This window comes from Halichoeres trimaculatus, unplaced genomic scaffold (genome assembly GCF_033239565.1).
Source record: "Halichoeres trimaculatus isolate MK-OKI-2021-1 unplaced genomic scaffold, fHalTri1.1 fHalTri1_scaffold_22, whole genome shotgun sequence".
Lineage (NCBI taxonomy): Eukaryota > Metazoa > Chordata > Actinopteri > Labriformes > Labridae > Halichoeres > Halichoeres trimaculatus.
In genome coordinates this window covers 21,930,682-21,952,872 of record NW_027437200.1, presented here as the reverse complement: position 1 = coordinate 21,952,872, position 22,191 = coordinate 21,930,682, and the positions used below count along the sequence as shown (strand labels likewise).

The following is a 22,191-nucleotide window of genomic DNA, read 5'->3' as shown; positions in this document are numbered from 1 at the left end:
AAATGTATGAAACTTTATGTAAAGTAATAATTTGAGGAATACTTATCCTAATGAGAAGGGTTTATTTTTGTATTAAATTTTTGAATTAAAAAAAGCAAAAATTTTAAACAATTTGTAAAATTCAAAATTAGCAAAAATAAAAAAACTGAATTTAAAAAAATCAAAATTTTGCAAAAAAATCTATGTTTACAAAAATTTCAAAAATTTTGCAAGTTTATTTGAATCTTAAAATATGTATTGGCAGTATTGCTCAACTCATCTTTTTTGTGGTATGCTAATGCTTTGCCACATGTTAAGCATGTATATTAAGCCGGCACGCTGGCAGTTAAACAAGTCAATCCACACAAAATTAAAATTGGCTGTTGATGTTGTAGGAGGTGAAGTAGAGCGGTGGCAGGCTTTATTGACAGATGGGATGAAAATTTAGTTCAACTAAATGTTAGCACAGGATTTTATTCAGTGTCAGTGTTTTTAATCATCAATATCATCTGTAAATAAAAAAAATCTTTAATTCAATAATACTTCACACACCAACTGGCTTTGAGTCAACAGAGGAACTCCACTGTGCTCCAGTTTTATTAGTGCTAAAGTATCAACGTTACAAATCTAGGAAACATGTTCTTAGTACAAGAAAGCAAAAGAGAAAGATTGAAGGCTGATAATGTGGAACCTGGAATGAAATGAAAGAAACGTTTTTCTACGCCGGTCATCAAACGTGGCTGTGTTTCTCAGGCCATGAGCAGGCCGTGCACTCTCTGCAGCTGCTGCTGCGACAGGACCAGGCGGTGGACCTGCTCCTGTCCACGGACGCAGGGGATGGCAACACGGCCTACAAACACGGTTCCTCTCTGCTTCTCTTCTTTGGCCTGAAAACAAAATAAAACAGAAAAATGAAGATGTGATGACGTCGACAGAGAAGTGGTCTGCGTGGTGTGTAGCTCTACCTTGGTAAAGGACGAGGCTGGGAAGGTGGCGAAGTCTGAGGAAGCTTTGGCGCTTGGTTGGAATGAGACGACGTGTTCGGTGACCTCTCCCTGAAACGGAAAAGTCCGGATGATTATTTCTGGAGGAAACAGAAACAGTCAGAAGAGCAGTTTGCTCCTGATGTTGGTACCTTCAGTTTCACCAGGGCATCACTGAGGGTCTGAAGACGGGCGGTCTGCTCCAGCAGCTGGGCGCTGGCGCTTACTGGACACCACAGAAGAAGAGAAACTCAAACCTCTCATGACGTTACACAGGTGGAAGAGCGAAGCGTACAAACTGAGAGGACGACTTACCGGATGTTTTACCGGTGACATCCACCACTTTGACTTCAGCGCTGAGCTTGAGGAGTGTCGCCAGCAGCTGGTCAGTCCTGCGGTAGATGCCTGTGTTGAGTCCATCGGGTGGTGCTGAGCTTTCTTTGGACAGCTGTGGCAGTTTGGGAGGGTGGAGCGGAGGCAGGGAGGCCAGCTGGGCCCTCATCTTCTCAGCCTGGAAGACAGTCGAGGTCAGGCTCCTGCTTTTTTAATGTATGACACCACAAACCAACACCTCTGTACCTTAAATCTGTTGTTTTCGTTCTTGAGCTGCTTGATGCCCAATCTCTGGGCTTCAACCTGTTGCCTGAGGAGAGGAGAGTCCACCACCTGAACTGGACCCACCAGGGACTGAGGCAGACCTGCAAGGACAAGGAAAAGTGGGGGAAGACAGTTCATCATCTACTTTTCTAAGAATCTCCAGTTTTTGTTTTCCCAAAGTTGTCCTGATGTCAGGTAGAAGCAAAACTCGTATCAGTGATGAAACGTATGATGATGAGGACAAAATATCTCCCTCGAATGGGGGCTTTATAAATGTCTCCGACTGTGTCACCTGCCGTAGCGTCTGTCACTGAACGTTCACTGATTGTCCGAGTGAGTGGACCCATAGATCGATGGTTCAGAGCACTCACCTCCTGCAGACCCCTGAACAATGGAGGCGATCCCAGAAGACGGTGGACCTCTGAGGCTCTCGATGGTCATCTTTGATTGGTTGTTCATGCGCTGTTTCAGCTCTGCCTTCTCCGCCTCCAGTTGGTCGATATCTGCCTGAAGAGCATCCATCGTCTCCTCAAACTCCCTGAAGACGAGGAGAAACAGGAGGATGAGGATGTAAGAAAACAGAAAGGACAAAGAATGAGTCCTTTTCTTCACGTCTTACTTTTCTTTCTTCTTCAGCAGAGCGAGGTTCTCATCCAGTTTGGTCTGAATCTTCTCCACTCGGTCGTCTGCGTCTTTGGTGGAGGTGTCCAGTTTCTTCTCCAACAGGCTCAGGCGCACGTTGGCCTCGCTCAGTTCTTCACCCTGGGTGGAGGAGGATCAGCCGGACAGTTAAACCCACCGCTAAGTTCTTGTGCCATCCCAAGAAAGTGGAAGCGATTCAAAGTGTTCACCTTGATTTTCAGGGACCTCTTGAGCTCCTTGATGACCGTCTCTCTGTCCTCTAATTTCACCCCCAGACCCTCAGCGTCCGTCATCTCGGCCCTGACCATCGATGCTCGAGTCTCCACTGGAGGAGTCTGAGGATATAACATTAAACACAATGAGACAAAAGGATCAAACCGGCCTTGAGCAGAAATAAAATTAAAAACCTGAACTGGTAAGGCGTGTTAGTACCTTGCTTTGTGGTCTTTCGGCGTCGTACTCTCCTTCCTGCATGGCTGTGGCCATCTTGTTCATGGTGGTGATGACAGAGCTGCATGACTGACGGAGGCAGTCCAGTCCACTCGAACCATGACTCCCGTACACCTGGGATGGTAAAAAGTTCACACTCAGTCGATCATCGAAACAACCTCGGTTTGAACATCCACCTCGTTTCCACCAAGCGATCCAGTACGGATCAGTACAGTTTGGTCCGGGTTGGAGCCTGATCCTCTTTGCGTTTCCACTGCCAACCTTAACCTTCTTGGTAGGCGTTGATTTAAACTATAAACAAAAATAGGGTCCGGACCTCCGGGACAGTAATTAAAGTCTACTCCTTTCTAGTAGAAGTTGTTGTCCATGGTGGCGGTACTCCACCTGGACAAATGCCATCAGCTCTCTAGCATGCTAATCTTTGCTGCTCTGGTTTCGTCACAATGACGTGCTAACAGGGCTAGCTATTGATGTGATGTGAGACTGCGTGTCTTCACTGTTTTCTCTTTGTTCTTTGAGCGCCTTTGGTTTAGCATCAAGTTATTCTATGGCGTGAAAATTTAACGTCACAAATCTGTCACTACACATTAACTTCATCGTTTCTGTTGAAGCACTTCCAGTCATCACTTTTCCTGACTGATATGTCGCAGGTGTAGCAGACTGTTCTGTATTTGTTGTGCTTTTGTTTTGGTGTAATAACCTTTGATATCTACAAGAACACTAGATGGCTTGAGGCGGAGTCTGCAGCATCGTCACCGGCGGCCATATTGGGACATGAGACTGCTCTGGTAAGGTGTATGCTTTATCTATGGTTACCATAGCTGCCATAAAACAGTTGTTTTTACTTCTGGGGTCCGATCCAGCATACCAGAATATATACATATATAAACCACAATTCATCCCTGCAACAATAAACCTCAACCTTTAACAACATTCAGTACTTAGTGCTAAACAGATGAGTTTTCAGACATCTCTTAAAGTGGAAAGAGACTCTGTGGATCGTATAGAGTTAGGCAACTCATTCACCATTTGGGAACAACAGAGGAGAAGAGTCTGGCTAGAGATTTGGAGCCGCACTGGGCTGGGAGCAAAATGCAACAAAATAAGTGCCGTATCAAGACGAGACGAACTGAAACACTTGGTGGAAATTGGGCTGAAGAAACTCAAAGGTTCCTCTGACAATATTTCCAGTTTTTGCTAAAAATCTAGCTAAACACATTTAACTCAGTCATACAGCAACAGTTACTGCGTATAAATGTGTTGGTGTGATTAAAACATGAACTACCTGTTCCACGGCCTTGTAGGCTACATCTTCCAGTTTGAGAGCGTTAAGCCCTTCCTGTTCCGCCAGAGGGGCAACGAGCCGAGCTCCCGCCGCCGCCACCTCCTGTAGCACGGCCACCACTCGGGTCTGCTGGCGCCTGCACTCCGTCAGCGCCTCTGACACCTGTCGTACGCAGACAATGTGTACAACATATCACATATATCACATAACCTTATAATATGAATATTGTGCAAGAAAATACTGAAACAATATTCTGTGCAAAAATCTATAAAACATTTCATCCTGAATTTTGCGTGTGAGCCGTACCTGAGGTGCAAACTTTATAGCCACGGGAACTCCTGCTACATCTGTTCCCGGCATGCGACGGCGGATCTTTTTGCAGAACTGTTTAATATCTGAGCAGGAAGTGTCCAGGTCTTTCAGGAGAACGCTGAGGCCGGCGCTCTCCTGACCTGCTGCCAGGAACGATCGCAGACGAGCAACTTCCACTCCCATACAGTCGAGGGCGCTCTGGGTAAACTGGAGGGAAGGTCGGATGTTAAGTGTTAGAAAAACCTCTCTGCGACACTCTCAGGGTTAAATAAAAATCAGAGACAAAGCAAAGTGAAGTACCAGGATGTGATCAGCCAGCTGCACGGTGCAGTCTTCAGTCTGATCTGCCAGGTGGACGCCGTACAGTTGCTGAAGAACAAATAAATACACGTCTCAGAAAAATGTAAGCAACTGAGTGACGGAGTCATAACATCAGTCACATCAAATGGATATCATAACTTTGTGATTTTGTGGTTAAAAGAACAATTTCAGGTTAAAAAAAATAATAATAATAATGTGGAACCTGATAGTATTTTATAGCCTTCGTCAGAGGTTCAACCTGCACAGTCTCATCAAGCTGATCTTTATGGAGCAGGTCGATGAAATAATCCAGAGAGCGCTCGTGGAAGCTCATCTCAGAGTAGAGGGTACCCATACGTTTGAAAACCTCCACACTGCAACTATTGAGCGCCCTGAAACAACATCAATGGAGGAAAACATCTTTAAATGGAGAACAAAATATTAAAAATTATATTTTTTTATTTTATTTTTTATTTCCTATTTTTATTTCATTTCATTATTTATCTTTATTTACATATTTTTTTATTTTATATTTCTTATTTTTATTTCATTTCATTATTTATTTTTAATCATATTTTTTATTTTATATTTTCTTCCTAGGCCTCTACATATGTGTCAGTATCTGTGTCAGCCTCAAACCCTCTCCTCAGCCTGGATGTTGATTTTTAGGTTGTATAGGGACATTTCTGGGCGGAGAGTAAACGTGGTTACCTTACCTAATCAGAGCATGCCCAGTGCACAACTGACTTTGCGTGTTGACTGTTGCAAGTGGAAGACGCTAATCAGAGCGGCTATGCTAGCGGATATTGCACAGAGCAAGAAAAACGACGACAACAGATAAAGCTTTTTCACTAAATGAGGGTAAAGCTTGGCTCGACATTCACTCACTTTCAGCAAAAAGTGACGCGAGTTAGCTTCCTGCTGACCAGGTATATGGCAAATACCCGTGGTTAGCTTGTGCTAACATGCTAAGTCTGGTGCGCGACTCTTGAGTCTCTCCCACATAGAAACGTGATGCTTCAGGTGGTTGCTGGGCTAGTGAGCGTGTTCACGTAGCTTCGGTTGGAGGCAGTGGGTGTGGGCTGCAGCTGGCACTGAGCCAAGGAGGAGGAGCCCAGTTTGAATGTGTGTTTACTGACAAGTAATGAAAATTCCTGCAGACCCTACCTTTAAACCTTGACACCTTTACTTTTTTCTGACGACAAATCAAAGAAAATGTCTTTTTAGACTTAATATGAGCCACATTCACCTAATGAGTCCAGACAAAATGTCTTATTTCAAGTTGTTTAGAGGCAAAAATGAGGTCTGCATTGAGGTCTGAAATTAGGTCACTTTTATTAAGACATTAATACAGTTTCAAGCAAATTTTTATCTTTTTTTTACTTGTTACAAGTAATTCTAACCTCATTTTTGTCTTTAAACAACTAAAAAAAGACATTTTTCTGGACTGACCAGTTGAATGTGGCTCATATCCAGTATAAAAAGAGAACTTTTACTAAAAATAAGACAAAAACACTTGATTAGATTTCAATTTTTGCAGACTGTGTTGCATTAATCTGTTTAAAATGAATAAAAAATGTTGCTGAGTCACTATTTTCAGCACTTACTGTTCATATTTGTGGAGAGTGGCTTGCAGTAAGCCGAGCGAGTAAACAAGTCCGGAGGCAAAACTGCGCTGTTCTCCAGGAGGGCCCCGGAGCCCGGACCCTGGAGCCACGTTCCCATTTAGGTCGAACTTTTCCTGCGCTTGTTTACTGATGAGCTCAGCCTGGAAATCACAGACACAGGCACACAGATGCTTTCACTACAGAGGAGCAGGAGAGGATAGAGGATCTGATTCATGAAGAACGCCGTACCGTACCTTACAGATGAGCCTCGGGATGAGCAGGAGGACCAGGACACAGTCGTGATCCCCTCCATGGCGAAGGAAGGAGTCGGGCATGAAAGAGGTGAGCAGAGAAACCTGCCTGTTGGACTGAGCCACTTCCATTTTCCTCAGCTCCATCTCAATGGCCTGTTGGCAGAGACAGGGACGTGTTCATATAAAGCTGGAACAGTGGTGTCATGGCGCCCAGCGTGGATCCTACATGAAGCTCTCCTACCTTGGCGTGAGCCTTGGTCTCTGCGAACTTGATCTTGAAGTCGAACAGCTCAGCAGGAGGCTGCTGGACTTGCTCAGCGCTCGTATTCTGCTGGCTGATCAGCTCTCTGTTGGCCTCCTGGGGGATCAGGGGAGAACAGGACAGTCAGGACGTCCACTCACTCATCCTCTGCTCAGTAAACTGTCACTCCATCACCCACCTGCAGCCTGGCCGTGAGGTCTCTGTATTTGTTTATAGTATGCTGGTAATCAGCCACCGTCTCCTGGGCGGCCTCCACCCGCTTGTCGGCCTCTCTGACCTTGGCTGAACTGAGGTCCAGCTGCTCCCTTAGCTCCATTTCCGTCTCCCGCGCGTTCTCCTGGAGCTCGTCGTTCATCTCGTTTATGGATTCCTGTCGTCAGAAACCAGAGTTTAAAGTTGAAAACTTCCAGATGAAGCTGATGAGGTGTCAGCAATCAGTGATGCAGTTAAAAAAACATGGATGGAGGCGTACAAACCAGATCAGTGACTGTTTCTCTGAGCTCTCTGACTTTCTCCTCCAGGTCAAGGTTCCTCTCAGTTAAAGTCTCGACCATCTCCTCTGAGCCCAGGGCGGCATCCACCTGGTCAAAGATATTACAAACACATAAAACAACTTGTTAAATTTTTTTTTGGTGCAACAATTTTGAGTTACTATCAAATAGAAAAACAATAACAGCCAATCAAGAAATCAGACAGATTAACAACCCCGATGAAAAAGGAACCCTAACCTAGCAACACGTGCTAACTAATGAACAAACTTTTCAGAAAGACAACATGTCTGTTTTAAAAATCCCTTTTATTGGTCTTCTTTAATGATCTAATTTTAAGAGGTTCTGGGTTTTCATTAACTGTACGTTATCGTCATCGATACGGAGGGCAAAAAGTGCCAAAATAAAACATGTACGGAAATAAATAGGGGTGGGTAAATTGGTGCATCGCAATATTTCCTTGCCTAATTGTGAGTGTTTAAAAATCATTTGCATGGATATTTGAGTTGCTTTATTGCTCCAAAATGTTAGCTGACAAACTGCATATGTTCACATAAGCATGAAAATCGAAAATAGAAGCATTTGAATCAATATGAAATAAATTTAATGTTGAATTATGAGGTTCTTAGCAATACTCATCTCTAGAAATATATAAATAAAAACATATATATATATTTAATATATATATTAAATTATAAATAAGATTATTAAATAAATTAAATTATTAAATAAATAAAATTATTAAACAAATAACATAATTAAATTAATAAGATTATCAAACAAATAAAATAATTAAATAAATAAGATAATTAAATAAATTAAATAATTAAATATATGAGATTGTTAAAGAATTTAAATAATAAAATAAACAAGATAACTAAATAATTAAGATTATTAAACAAATAAAATCATCAAATAAGATTATTAAATAAATTCAATAATCAAAAAAATAAGATTATTAAATAAATTAGATAATTAAATAAATAAGATTCTTAAATAAAGGAAATAATTATATAAATAAGAATAAATTAAATAATAAAAAAAGAGGATTAAATAAATAAGATCCTTAAATAAATAAGATCATTAAATAAATTAGATAGTTAAATAAATAAGATTATCAAATAAATTAAATTATAATAAAAAGAGGATTAAATAAATAAAATAAAAAAATGAATAAGATTATTAAATAAATAAAATAAAATAAAATAAATTAAGCATACACAAGCACAAAATTAGTTGTGTTCAGCATTCCTCCTCTTTAAGGTAAATCTTATGTGATAAATATTGTTAGACCTTGCAGAGAAACTGACGCTGAACTTTCAGACTCTGAACGTGTTGCTAGAAAATCAATGTTTTTTTTTCTGCCCTCAAAGACCAAGAAATTGACTGAAGTGTTCGCTTTCTAATCTATATAACATGATTTTTAGGATCCAGGAAGCGTCAGACCATACCTGCTCCTTCAGCTCATCAATCGTAGACTCCGCCTGCTTGACCTCTTCCTGCAGTTTTTCCTTCTGAGTCCTCAGGACCTCCAGCTCAGAGTTTTTCTTCTCCATCTGCTTCTGCAGCTTGACGTGTTCGTGTTTCTCTGAGGTGGACAGGTCTCGCATCCTGATGGATGGAGTCGTGTGAAAGTTGGGTCAAACACAACAAAGTGTTGGCTCTCCTCTAACTTTTAAAGCAAATTTTAAAATGAGACTTTCTGACACTGAACTCACCGAACCAGGGCCTCTTTGAGTCTGGAATTCTGCTCCTCGAGCTGCTTGACGTGGTAGCTCGAGGCAGCTCCATCTGAGCCTGTAAGAGACACAGAGGAGTGAGCAACAGATATTAATGATAAGACCGATTCACTCTGAGAGGGGTCCAAACCTTTTTCTGAAATCTCATGTCTGAGGATCTCCAGGTCCATGGAAAGCTCCTCTACTTTCTCTTTCAACGTGTCCACCTCCACCTGCAGGGACTCTGCGCGCTCCTCTGCCATCTCTTTGTCCAGTGTGGCCATTTCTATAGCGTCTGCTGTGTCGGCCATCTCTTCCATGTAACGGTCCTTAGCCTCCTGCGCCTCGCGGGCTTCCTACGAGGAGGAGATCAGATAAAACCTCAGACTACGATGATGGTTGGGCAGCACAGGGACACGGTAACTTTAACTGGTAGCCTACCTTGGCGTCCAAAACGATTATACCAAACATTTACGTAAACCAACACTGATGGTTTAGCTAGCAGCGCTGACCCTCTAACTTTCACTCTTTCACTCATTAGTGTAGTTTTTAAATGCTGTTTTACATAAAAATAATGATGATGACAATAATAAAAAAAAACAACTTCTTAATGAAGGCAACCAAGGATGTCGTAACAATAACCTAGTTTGTAAACACTGCAACAAATGTTTAAAGATGCTATGAAGAGAATCTGTTTTAACTGCAACTCCTCGCTGTGACATCAAGCTAACATTGTAGTAGCTTGCTTTACGTAGTGCTATCGGCAACCCGGTGCTCCAACGTATCTAACGTGACAACAAGCTAACACTGTCAGTTTGTAAGTAGTTTAGTAGCTGTTTATATTTAGCACAGCTGACAGCCCCATGCTGTAAGACATGTTGGTAACATGTAACGTTAGCAAATCCTGGTTATGTCATCTACCAATCAGAGCTAACGTAACCTCACTCTTCATTTTATTGATAGACTCTCAAGTTTGAACAGACCACTGCAGAATAACTGCTGACTGTGGGTTGGAATCAACATTAGCACAAACAGTTTAGCCCTTTTAGCCTTTAGCTCGTGCTCTATCTCTCTCCTGTTTATCTTTCTTCTGCTCTTCTGTCCTTTTTCTGTCTGACAGTTAGGCTCCAGTAGGGATGGGAACCTTTCACATTTAAAACAATACGGTACCGATGCCCAGTACCTGGCAATTGGTACCAGTACTCGTTGGTACCAAATTTTTGGTACTTTTTTGTGTTTATGTGGTAAAATATATCAATTTGTTTGATAAAAAATTATACAGTTTTTCAACTTGACATACTTATTCTTCAATATATAACCTTGCAATGCTGTGTTCATGTCCAGCATGGAAAATGTCCTACTCTTCCACTCCCTCACAGTCACAAGGATCCATTTAGGTATCTAAACACAACACCTTTTGATTTTACATGAATCGGTACCCAGTACTTTTGACAGAATTCGGTCAGCACCTATAAAAGTACCTAAATCGGTACACATCCATGGGCTCCAGTGTCCACCATCACTAAAAAAATAATCAAAGAAATCATTTTCAGCAGAGAAAAACACAGATCTCTCTTCTCCCTGCTAATCTTCATCAGATGGCGTGGTGTTGTCATAGAGACCTAGACGTGCCGTCAATCAATCCGGTCCTGGACAACTTGATCAGGAAGCTAAGAAGTAGTAATTTAAAATAACCTGTAACCAGCAATATTGGCGCTGATAATCTCATTTTAAAGTGTGAATTACAATCAGGCATATATCTAGAAGGGAGAGTTTTTCAAGATCACTTTCTAACTGCTCACAGCCCCTTTAAAGGGAAAAATGTGTTTACTTTAAATTTAAAAGAATTTAAAAAGCGACTGAAGGATGTGACAGGGCTGAGACAGATTAGACAACTGGCTTTAAAAGTTGAGTAAACAAAGAAAAATCAAGGTTCCTACTCTCACTCAGGGTGAAAATAATATATGAGGGCTGTTATAGAATCAGCCACTTTTTAACCTTGTAAATGCAAACAAGCTAATGGGCTTAAAGTTAAATCCACTGCCACTCACAGCATCCCCATCCCTGAACAGGTTTATCCAACGCTGCTAGGCAACATGTCCAGACTGTCAGAGGGTCAAAAAGTCAAAAAAAAAACCTGTAATAGTTTAAAAATGCTGTGAGGAGGATCTGTTTTAAGTGGACTACAGTGACACCTTGTGGCCTGGAGTGTCACGCACATTGTCGTGAAGACGTGACTTTTAACAAGACGTGTGTTTTAGTACCTTCTTCGCCTCTTTGAGTTGTTTCTGCAGTTCAGCCTGCTGCTCCTGCATCTTATTCTTCCACTCCTGAAGCTGCTCCAGTTGGATTTTGTGTTTCTCGAGCTCCTTCAGTTTGGCCTTGTCCTCTGACCTCTTCATCTTCAGGGTTTCCAGCTTCTCCTCCAGGTCCTTGACCTGCGCTCGGAGTGATTCCTCCTCCTTGAAAGCGGAAAACATCAGAGAGTAGAAAAGCACCTTTTGAAAGCACAACCAATGACATATCACAGAATCCTGGGAGATATTTTTTACTTAAGAGGCTGTTAAGAATTTTCACCAAGGCAGGGAGAAGAAAGAAGGTTAGTAAAGAAATTCAACATTTGCATGAAGGCATTCTGTGGAGTTTGGACGTGCACCATCACCACATCACTCTGAGAATAGGGCAAAATAAGACGTTAGGTAAAGAGTCATTTTGATTATAACCCAACTCATGCCAGCCTTTAAAAAGCTCTACCTGCTTGGAAATGACAGGCTCCACCTGTTCAAATAAATAAATAAACAAAAAAGGGATAACACAGGACAGGGCTGTTAAAATCCAACTGTTACACAAATGAAAGGTGACCATGTAAGTTTTTTTTTTTTGTGATTGTTGACTCATCTGGTCGGTGACCCACCTTGCTGGGCGTTGCAGGACTTTGAGATGCCACTGCTGGGGTTGGCACACTGGGTTGTGGTATGACAGGAGCTCCCAGTGGACTCTGGTGGCTTGACAGTCCGGCTTCGCTGACATCACCCGGCACGGAGGACAAGAGACTCTCACGAGACGCCTGTCGGTGTGTGAAGGACGGTAAAGGAAACATGGTGACTTTTTCAAGGAGCCTTCTTTTTTTTTTTTTTTCAAAGGGGAATTGTTTGAGTTGAATTTCACTCGTGGTAAAGGTAAGTGATTGGTTTGGTTTTCCGTCATCTCTGTATTTGGACTGGGTCATTTGTTGGTCGTGGACACCAAACTGTTTGTGTCTTCAGTTATATTTTTACTATTTTTTCTCCTGTGTTTGTCTGGAGATCCTACATGCAGCCATGGCTGCATTGTTTACATGTGAAATCAGCTGTGAGCAGCCTGTAGCATGTCAATGCTAACTGGTGCTAGGCCGGATGTTTCCCCACAAGGTGGGGAGAAGGAGGTGAGGACGACGTGCTGGTTCTCAGAAGTGACGACATGGACCTGTCCTTCCTTTCATCGTTATTGAGAATATAAGATCTATCTCCAATAAGATGGACAAGCTAGCTGTGCTAACCCAGCAACAGAGGGAATAACAGAAGGCAGAGTAGCATAATGCTAACGCCACATTTGAAGAACTGAACAGACTGCTGAAGAAGCTCAGTCCTGGACCCTGTGGAGGTGGAGGCTGGCTGACTGGACAATGATGGACAAGCTGTCAGCATCTATTTTCTTATGGAGCTTTTTGCACTTTCTATACACTTTCTTACTTTTGTTTTCTTGACTACTGCTGTGACTCCCCCTGAATTTCCCTTTGGGGATAAATTAAGTACTTTCTATGGACATGGCCTTAGTCTGGCACCCCTAAAGACGAACCAAACTGAACCACTTGGTGGAAACAGGCTTGAATGAGCTAGGCTACATTGAAGGGACTGACCGAAATCCATTGTTGTTGATACATTTACTGGTGAAATTCAACTCATACAACCCCTCTTCAGAAAAACTGGAACATTTCTCAGTCAGTGTGTGAACGTCAACACCTTCCCCACAGGTAGCATGCAGCACCGTCACACTCCACCACCTGGTGTTCCTCGTGAGGGATCGTCCCTGTGATACTCCCTGTTCTCTAACCTGTCAGAGCCCTTCACCTGTGAGCCAATCAACGCAAACCACCAATTTACACGTGAGGTACCCTGATGTAACAGAGCATACCGTGGGAGTCAGACTGGAGCGCCCAGGTGGACGCATCAAGAGGGAGGGGAGGGAGGTGGCAGGAGTGAGTCGACCTGGAGTGTTCCACTGGCACATTGTGATCACGGAGACACTGTGTTAGACGCTCACTCTACACACACACACGTATTTATACATAACACACTGAAGCCGTGACGTAAAAAACCTCGGTTAACAACTTTTTATTTTTAACTAAGTCTGTTTGGAAGAGTTTGCGCTTTCTGCTGTTAGCAAGCTCACCTTAGCTGAGTGGCGGGAAGAGGACTGGAAAGGAGGAGGTTGTAAGTCACACGGAAGTTGAAGCGCACACACACACAGACAAACACACACATTCACTGTTAATTGTGGTAACTATGTTCAGGTATGATGAGCTATCGCAGCTCTGTCACAGCTTTGGATGCTACATGCACAGTTTAGCATTATGAGCTCATGCAACAGAGTTACAACAGCATCACATTTCTTCATGAACACACTGAAAACCAGCGAGTTCTGGTCTAGCAAGTGAAGAAGAAGCTGGAATGTTAAGTTTCCAGATGAGAATTAAAATATTAAAAGGGACGACAAAAGCGAAAGATGATGGATGAAGTAATTTAGTTTTCTACCTTTTTAACACTCACAGGCACCTGTAAAGACATTTGAAACACACAAATAAAAAGGCAAACCGTGGGATCTGCATCAGGCAAAGAAACAACACCTGTTCAAAGAGATGGAGCTTCAGGGCTCTGGATCTTGGTGGCATCAAAGGTGATGAGAATATTTTATAAAGCCGTAGACCGTGCTGATCTTAACTGAATCAATACTACCTTAGCTAACAGACTGTCTTTGCTTTTCTTATTCTTTTCCATTACATTTAAAATATAGAACATACAGGAGATCCAGAACAGTGTGAAGACCATAACGAGAACTAAACTTCAACTTTCATTTGAACTAATCTATCTTTGGGTTTAGTAAAGAAAAACATGTTAAGGTCATGTTAAAATCAGTAAAAAAAAAAAAAAAGAGCCATAACTCAACAATGGCTTACTACAGAGATACCTAAGGTCAAGGACTGGGTTGAAGTGATGCACATAATGGATACTACGGAAACTCAGACGTACTTGCTAAGATTAAAACAGGATAAATTGGAAGAATTCTGGCCAAAAACGGATAGAATACACAAAAACAGCTGAGTTTCATTTTAGTAGATAAGGGTTAGTTGTCATCCCCTTGGTTCACACTATAGATTTAAAATTGTGAGTGTTATTCATTTTGCTTTTTTATAATTCATTCATTATTATTTATTTTTAAAAAATCTGTCTATAGAAATACATATGTAAATATAATATTTAATTCTTGAGTTTTCTATTATTTGTTTGTTATAATAATTATCATTATTATTAAAATAAAACACTAAAATAATAATAAAATAGTAATACTACTACTACCAATAATAACTAGTATCATTATTAATTAATACTAAAATAATAATAAATATTATTATCTAAAATACTAACAATAATAATAACTATTGTCATTATTATTTAATACTAAAATAATAATAAATATTATTATCTAAAATACTAACAATAATAATAACTATTGTCATTATTATTTAATACTAAAATAATAAATATTATTATATCAAATAACAACAATAATAATAACAATATTAATAATTATAACTATTGTCATTATTATTTAATACTTAAATGATAATAAATATTATTATATTTAATAATAATTACAATAATAATAATAAGAATAAGAATAATATTAATAATAACAACTATTATTTTTATATAATAATAATAATAATAGTTGTTATTAGTATTATTATTGTTGTTGTTATTATAATAATAATAATAATTATTATTATTATTATTTTGATTAATTTAATTATCCTATTTTTATTTTCTTATTCACTCTTATGTATTTATCAATTCTTTTTTCCTTTTGCCCTGATTTCAGTCTATAATAGATGTTTACTAAAATATATTATAAACAAGATGTAGTGGAATAATTGCTAAATTACTAAAGTGACAGGAAAAATATCATTATTGGGTTTCTTGGGTTGGTTTTTTTTGTTTTGTTATCTTTATTGAATCATTTGGAAAAGTAGTCCCATAAAGAAAAAAAAAAAAAATATATATATATATATATATATATATATATATATATATATATATATATATATATATATATATATATTAAAGTTCCTGAATGTAGTTAGAGTTAAAAAGCATCGAATCACGGACAAGTACTCTTTTCAAAGTGACTGTAGAAACCGAAAATTGAAGGACTTCAACCATTTAAAAGGCCAGATGTCTTAACAACACAAGAGCACTAAACTGACTCAGGAAAAATATGACGTATTTCCTTACCTGTTTGGTTGTTTTAGGAGTCTCAGGAATGTCTGTAGAAAACACATTTAGAAATGTTATTTTACTGCTTCCTTACAAATCACCCAGATGTTTCAGGTAATGACTGAGATTGATCAAAACTCCTAAACCCTCAGCCAAGTGTATTTATTCTGAGCAGAAAGGCGACTTTAAACTGTTGTGTGAACGTAGCCTAAATCTAAAATCTTTGTAAATATTTTGGTAAAAGATCTGAACCAACACATGAAAGTGCCAGATAGAAAACAGGGAACTGAAGGAAAAATCACAACCTTTTTCTGCAATTACATAATCGCGATTGTGATTCGTTATGAATTATCTTTGACCTCATTCACCGTCATCGTGTATAAACAAAGAGATACTGTGTCCCACGCTCACCTTTTTGTCCAGGTATTTTTGTACTTCCTGACTCAGAAGTGTCAGGAGAGGTGGTAGTGGAGCGGTCCTCCACCACCTGGATCTAAAAAGGCACAGACGGAGAAAATCAGGAGTTTGTTTGAGACACAGAAAGGCACAAAAGCTCTTCTTGTGTATTCATAGGGTTACCTGAGACTGTCGGACAAATATCCCGTGGTTTTCCTCACAGGTGAAGTAGCGTTTTCCTTGGACAGTGCCGTCGTTTTTGCCTTTGGGCTCATTCAGGATGACGCCCACCCACTTCCCTGAGGCAAAGAGGGTGGCGCCAATATAAGCAACGGTCCCACGCTGACCCTTCCCGATCACCTCCACCACAGATCCAATCTAGAAAGAAGGAGCAGAGGGTGAAGGAGGACGTAATCTGTGAATTTATAGTAATTCCATTTGGAAATTATGTTTACTCCTCTTCTTCTTTGTAAGAAAAAAAAAGAAAGACCAACCTTTGGAGGTTTTCCACTCTCCACTGCTCCTGTGGCGCTCATTTTGCTGATCAGCGGGCTCGTCAGCTTTGTCATTAATAGGAGAACAAAATGAAGAGACAGTTACACAGCTGGCTTATCCATTCAGAATACTTTTGATCCACCTGCACTCCTGGTTTGTCATCGCCAAGCAGAGCCTTTGGTGATATACTGTATACTCTCCCAGTGTCTCCACCTCATCCTCCTTACAATAATGTACTCCATCTTTTTAGATCAGGTTAAAAATAAAGACTAAAACAGAGAAATATGGGAAATCACGGGTAAATCCTGAGTGACAAACATTTATTTTGTCTCTTTTTTCTTCGTCTTTTCTCTCCCTCTTTTCTTTGAATTAAATGAAATGAGAGAAGCCAGATATATACTCAGTATCAGATGTTATCAAACTTCCAGCTGCCGTCAGGTTAACTTTCCATTATGACAAACGGCTTTAATCTGACATCAGATGTGACGGGACAGTAAATATAGATGCAAATGTATATGCTGGTTCAGACGGTTACATTAAATAGTGATTGCTGTGATTGTTTATTGCATTAAAATGTGCCTGACACTCTGGAAACCTGCCTCTTAGGCTTTGTTGACATGTGCACACATGTGAGCCTGTCACCAAATTACAGCTGCGTGGGGTGCACTCCACTTTGCGCCGAGAATAGACCAGGTTGGAGCTGGCGAGCTTTCAGCGCAATTTCTGTGCTGTTTTTGGCACGAAATTGTCACTGCGGCAACATGAATCTGCCAACACCTCCCCCTGGTGCACCGTCACACCCATCTCTGTGCAGACGATCTACCAAATTGTCAAATTGGTAGACCCTGGGCTGCGCCATGAAATTAGAGCCCTCAGAGTTTTCTTGGGAAACGTTATCCAACTGCTAAGCTAAGATAGCTGCGGCAGAGTAATCGACGAAAGAAATGAATATAAAGAATTGATAAGAGAATTGTTGAGCACAAAGGCTAACGATATCGATGGATTGAAACATTTCTTATCGATTCTCAACAGGAACCGGTTTTCGATTCCCACCCCTAGTAACACCCCTGAACCTGACTCCCTCCACCACTTGACTGCGCCTAGAAATCCTGTCCAGAAAAAAAAGTCCTACATAACACTAATTACTGCATACTGTACTTTTAATTATAAATGAACAGATATGTTTTTTTTCAGGGCCAATATTCATTTGCAGTGAAAGTGAAAATATTGGCGTCAAAATTTGGGATAATTCAAACTCCAACACTTAACTTTGTTTAAAGCCCTTAATCATTTGTTCATTAAACAGCTCCCAGGCTCAGCAGCTGTCTTTTAAAGTTAAATGAAGGCTGAAAAAATATATAGCTCCCTAAAGTTTCGTAGAGTAAGTCAAGTTTTCAAAAAAAAAAAAAGTCTCTGCGTGTCACCGATCAGATGGTAAACAGAGTAGTGACAGCAGACAGAGCGGAGCAGCTGTATTGGAGACAAAATAACAGATGCAGATCTGCCTCAAAATGCTGAATATCGGCATCGATAATCAGTCTATCCCTGTTTTTAATATTTGCGACAAAGCCAGAGGGGCAAAGAGCAAAGGGAGAACAGTCATGCAGCCAGTCATATGCCCTGGACCACAATCCACCTATTTATAAACAAGTCATATCTCTGCCGCGCTCATACAAAGATACTCATTCAAGACACGAGCTGGGAGAGCAGTAGAGGCATGTTTTCAGACGAGATGGGTGTGAATCCACCCTGCCAAACAATTATAATCAACAAGGCAAAGGCAGAGGAAAATAGTTTATCAGTGTTTATTTAAATGTCTGTGTATAAAAGACCAAGAAATTGTCCTCTCTAGTTTGTCCCGTCTAGGTATCCATATCTTTGTAGTTTATTTATTCACGGAAAAATGGATCCAACAAAACTGAAAAGTGGATCCTGCATCCAGGTCACGGTGAGTAAGCTCCACAAGCTGATTGAATTTTTTTTTGATAAATACATTTGTGTATTGTTTATGTTTATAATAGATAAAATATCCAGTGTACTTACCCTTGGTGTAAAAGAATGCCGTCTGTTCAAAGCCATAATTGCAAATTAGGATTGTTTAACCTCTAAAGGTAAGCTAACCTAACTGTTTTGTGGTTGTACAGCTGTGCACAGTTTCCAGAGACAGAAGAGAGCGATGCAAGACAGGGACTAAAGGGGAGGGATCAGTTTGTAGTGCATCACAAAACGTCAATGCTAATTCAAAGTCTGACTGCTCCTAAAGCCAGTTGGATGCTCGCTCCATGTTAGAATGACTTCATTAAGGATGAGCTAAAAAGCTAACTGTCCAACAACAATAAACCTAAATCTAGCAATAAAGTACGGAAGCGTATTGCACTCACTTGACGAAAAAAAAAAACTCAGGTTTTTCAGATTAATTTATTCTTTGGTTTGTTTTTTGTAGCAATTAATTTTGTTTTTCTGATTACTATTTTTTATTGGTTTGTTTTTTGTTATAATTATTTCTGTTTTTATGAGTATTTTTTGTGGTAATTAATTTTGTTTTTCTAATTAATATTTTTTTAATGGTTTGTTTTTGTTATAATTGTTTCTATTTTTATTTTTATTTTTTTCTGTGGTAATTGATTTTGTTTTTCTGATTAATAGTTTTTTATTGGTTTGTTCTTTTTGTTATAATTATTTCTATTTTTATTAGTAATTTTTTTCTGTTTTCAGATTACTTTTTTCCTGTTTTTCTGAGTAATTTTTCCTGAAGTATCGAGCTACTTCGAAATCCAGCGAGAACCTCCAACCTGCAGACGACCCCCGTGGATGTGTGGTGGCTCCTGTGTCCCGCACTGATCAGAGATCCTGTTCGGCACATATATGCCTTATCCTTAACTTTCTACCGGTCCGTTCCGGGTCAATTAAGGTAAAGTATTAGCCACACACAGGGTATGATACCCTTGTTATGTTTTCGACTTTATCCTTATATTTTATATAAGCATTTTGTTTAATGTAATACTTAAGGAACAGACGAAGATGTGGCATTAAAAAAATGCATTGCTTTTACATTGGAAAGCTGGTAGAAAGTTAAGGATAAGGCATATATGTGCCGAACAGGATCTCTGATCCGTGCGGGACACAGGAGCCACCACACATCCACGGGGGTCGTCTGCAGGTTGGAGATTCTCACGGGATTTAGAAGTAGCTCGATACTTCAGGAAAAAATTACTCAGAAAAACAGGAAAAAAGTAATCTGAAAACAGAAAAAATACTCATAAAAACAGAAATAATTATAACAAAAAACAAAACCAATAAAAAAATATTAATCAGAAAAACAAAATTAATTACCACAAAAAATTACTAATAAAAACAGGAAAAAAAATATATATATATATATATAAACTAAAAACTAAATAATAATTATAACAAAAAACAAACCAATAAAAAAATACTAATCAGGAAAACAAAATTAATAACCACAAAAAAAAAATAAAAATAAAAAAAAACCAAGAATAAATTACTCTGAAAACCTAAGTTGTTTTTTTCTTTAAGTGAATGCAAAACGCTTCCGTTGACATCGTCTGACATGAGATAATATTTGGTTAGGCCTGTTTGTCAATGGGCGAGGTGACATGGAAGGCTCAACTCTTCTTCGTGGCTGAAAACGTTCGTACATTTTGCAATGAAACAGCAGATACATCATGTAAACAACACCTGCAAAGTTCATAATGTAAGACTGACCGTAACGTTTTTGGAAAGATGTTTTTGCTGCGATGAAGATGTAAACACACACAGCACAGCTAGCTAATGAGAGTCTGACAGGAGCTAGCTCATCGTGCTAGCTCGATTAACTGTTTGCTAATGCAATTACACGAAAAAGTACAACTTCAAACGACTGAAACTTCCAATAAGTTTTCATTTATTGTAAGACAGCGACAATAGATTTGGAAACTTTGCAAGTTAGCCATCCTGTCAACTTGGTTAGCCTCAAAGCTAACGTTTTCACAAACAGACTGCCTGGATAAACTTACCAACAGCCGTATTCTGTCGTTTGCTCACCTGGCATAAACGGGAATTTTTGTTATAGGTAGCTCCTTGGTGTGATCACGGAATAGAAAAAAATCCTGAAGCCTCTCCTGTGTTTTAATAATATTATCTCTTCGAGTTCCGCCTAGCTTCTTCTTCCCCTTCCTCTTCTCGCTTGGCAGACCGCAACCGGCTTAAAGGCGCATTACCGCCACCTACCGAACTGGGGTGTGAACAACTAGTCTTAAAGAACTAAGAAATTAAATTTATTATCATAAACTATACTTAACGGAAGCGTATTGCATTCACTTGAAGAAAAAAAAAAAAACTCAGGTTTTTCAGGATAATTTATTCTTCGGTTTGTTTTTCTGTGGTAATTAATTTTGTTTTTCTGATTAATATTTTTTATTGGTTTGTTTTTTGTTATAATTATTTCTGTTTTTTACGAGATTTTTTGGTGGTTATTAATTTTGTTTTTGTGATTAATATTTTAGTAATTTAGTTATTTAAGTAGTAATCAAAGTAGCTCGATACTTCAGGAAAAAAAATACTCCTAAAAACAAGAGGAAAAAATTACCATGAAAAGCAGCATGATGAGGTTCTCGCAGGATTTCTAAGTATCTGGATACTTCAGGAAAAAATTACTCTGAAAATCAGGAAAAAAGTAATCTGAAAAACAGAAAAAAAAGTTACTCATGTAAACAGAAATAAATATAACAAAAACAAACCAATAAAAAAAATATTAATCAGAAAAACAAAACTAATGACCACAAAAAATTACTCATAAAAACAGAAATAATTATACCAAAAAAAAACAATAAAATAATTGCCACAGAAAAACAAACCGAAGAATAAATTATTCTGAAAAACCTGAGTTGGTTTTTTTTTCTTCAAGTGAATGCAATACGCTTCTGTAATACTTCGACAAATAATGTTTGATATTTCAAAACAAAATTAACCAAATGTTTATTAACTTCCCACATATCCCCAAGTTTATGATATATACTGAAATTTATCTTCAGCCTGTAAAGCTTTGGTGTCATGGCGATGACACCTACCTTCATCATCTATTCCTGCCTCGCTTTTTACTACAGCCCACATACTTTTGTATATTTTATAACTGTCTGCTTCTGTTATATGTTCCTTAATATTCCTCCCAACATTCCTTATATTCGATTGTGAATGAGTGATTTACTCTCTGATTTACTGAGTGGTATTACCATGGTTACCATCAGATTGCTGTAGCAGAAGTTGGCTGATGACTTGTGTGAGTTCAAAGGTGAGATCTTTCTAGTATTTATAGACTAGTATTCAAGGTAGATGGAAATACAGAACCTTACCAGGACTATGGAAGCATTTACTTACTACAGCCAGTAGGTGGTGCTCTGTTTTGTTTTTAAATTTACAATCATCCATGTGTTCAGGCTGGGACCTATTAATGGGCACAGTATGTTTTGTGTAATGTACTGATGTAGGGCTGAGCTGGAACAGCTTGATTTGTTGTGGCATGACACCATTTCAACAAATGATTGAAGTTAACCTTGGGGAGTAAAATATGGCATTTCCTGCAGAGGACACTATGATGGTGAGTTGAATATTGCCATATGAATGGGATCAGGCCTGGAAAAGTTTAGTATTAAAATAGCTAAGTATCAAAATACTATCAAATTTATTACTTAATTCAATTTAATTTAATTTAATTCAATTTAATTTAATTTAATTTAATTTAATTTAATTTAATTTAATTATTACAAAATATAGGCATAAGTGCCACATAAAAAAATGAATACTGAATTGTATAAAAATAAAGGTATGTAAATTAACTTACAAAATATGGTATAAAAATGATGACTAAGGTAACAGGCTATTACACAAATAC

General features: G+C 39.0%; 1 protein-coding gene across 5 annotated transcripts; it reads right to left on the bottom strand.

The window, feature by feature from the left end:
* Nucleotides 1-516: 516 nt before the first annotated feature.
* On the bottom strand, nucleotides 517-20,501 carry LOC141784092 (dynactin subunit 1-like). 5 transcript variants are annotated; one of them, XM_074661790.1, is made up of 31 exons: nucleotides 20,346-20,501; nucleotides 16,301-16,366; nucleotides 15,990-16,184; nucleotides 15,822-15,903; nucleotides 15,429-15,460; nucleotides 13,671-13,691; nucleotides 13,309-13,332; nucleotides 13,051-13,137; nucleotides 11,792-11,944; nucleotides 11,142-11,339; nucleotides 9,029-9,233; nucleotides 8,878-8,956; nucleotides 8,611-8,770; nucleotides 7,148-7,252; nucleotides 6,850-7,041; nucleotides 6,651-6,767; nucleotides 6,410-6,562; nucleotides 6,156-6,316; nucleotides 4,772-4,940; nucleotides 4,549-4,617; nucleotides 4,243-4,455; nucleotides 3,937-4,098; nucleotides 2,634-2,765; nucleotides 2,411-2,536; nucleotides 2,179-2,321; nucleotides 1,931-2,097; nucleotides 1,542-1,660; nucleotides 1,278-1,473; nucleotides 1,115-1,188; nucleotides 945-1,034; nucleotides 517-866 (listed from the first exon to the last, which is right to left on the bottom strand). In XM_074661790.1, exons 2-31 carry the CDS (start codon nucleotides 16,340-16,342, stop codon nucleotides 729-731), a joined length of 3,804 nt encoding a protein of 1,267 aa, XP_074517891.1. In that variant the 5' UTR covers nucleotides 16,343-16,366; nucleotides 20,346-20,501; the 3' UTR covers nucleotides 517-728. The 5 variants fall into 5 exon arrangements, with proteins under 5 accessions (XP_074517891.1, XP_074517890.1, XP_074517892.1 ...); XM_074661789.1 differs by lacking the exon at nucleotides 20,346-20,501 and adding an exon at nucleotides 18,345-18,397; XM_074661791.1 differs by lacking the exons at nucleotides 13,051-13,137; nucleotides 20,346-20,501 and adding an exon at nucleotides 18,345-18,395.
* Between the last annotated feature and the right edge of the window lie 1,690 nt (nucleotides 20,502-22,191).

Bases quoted from the DNA above. Each gene is read 5' to 3' on its own strand.
- LOC141784092 (XM_074661789.1), bottom strand. From the start codon at position 18,380: ATGGCTTTGAACAGACGGCATTCTTTTACACCAAGG. The intron at 16,185-16,300 runs GTTGGTCTTTCT...CCTTCTTTCTAG, and splicing joins AGAGTGGAAAACCTCCAAAG to ATTGGATCTGTGGTGGAGGT. The intron at 13,333-13,670 runs GTAGAAAACTAA...CCTCCTTTCCAG, and splicing joins TGCCTGTGAGTGTTAAAAAG to TCCTCTTCCCGCCACTCAGC.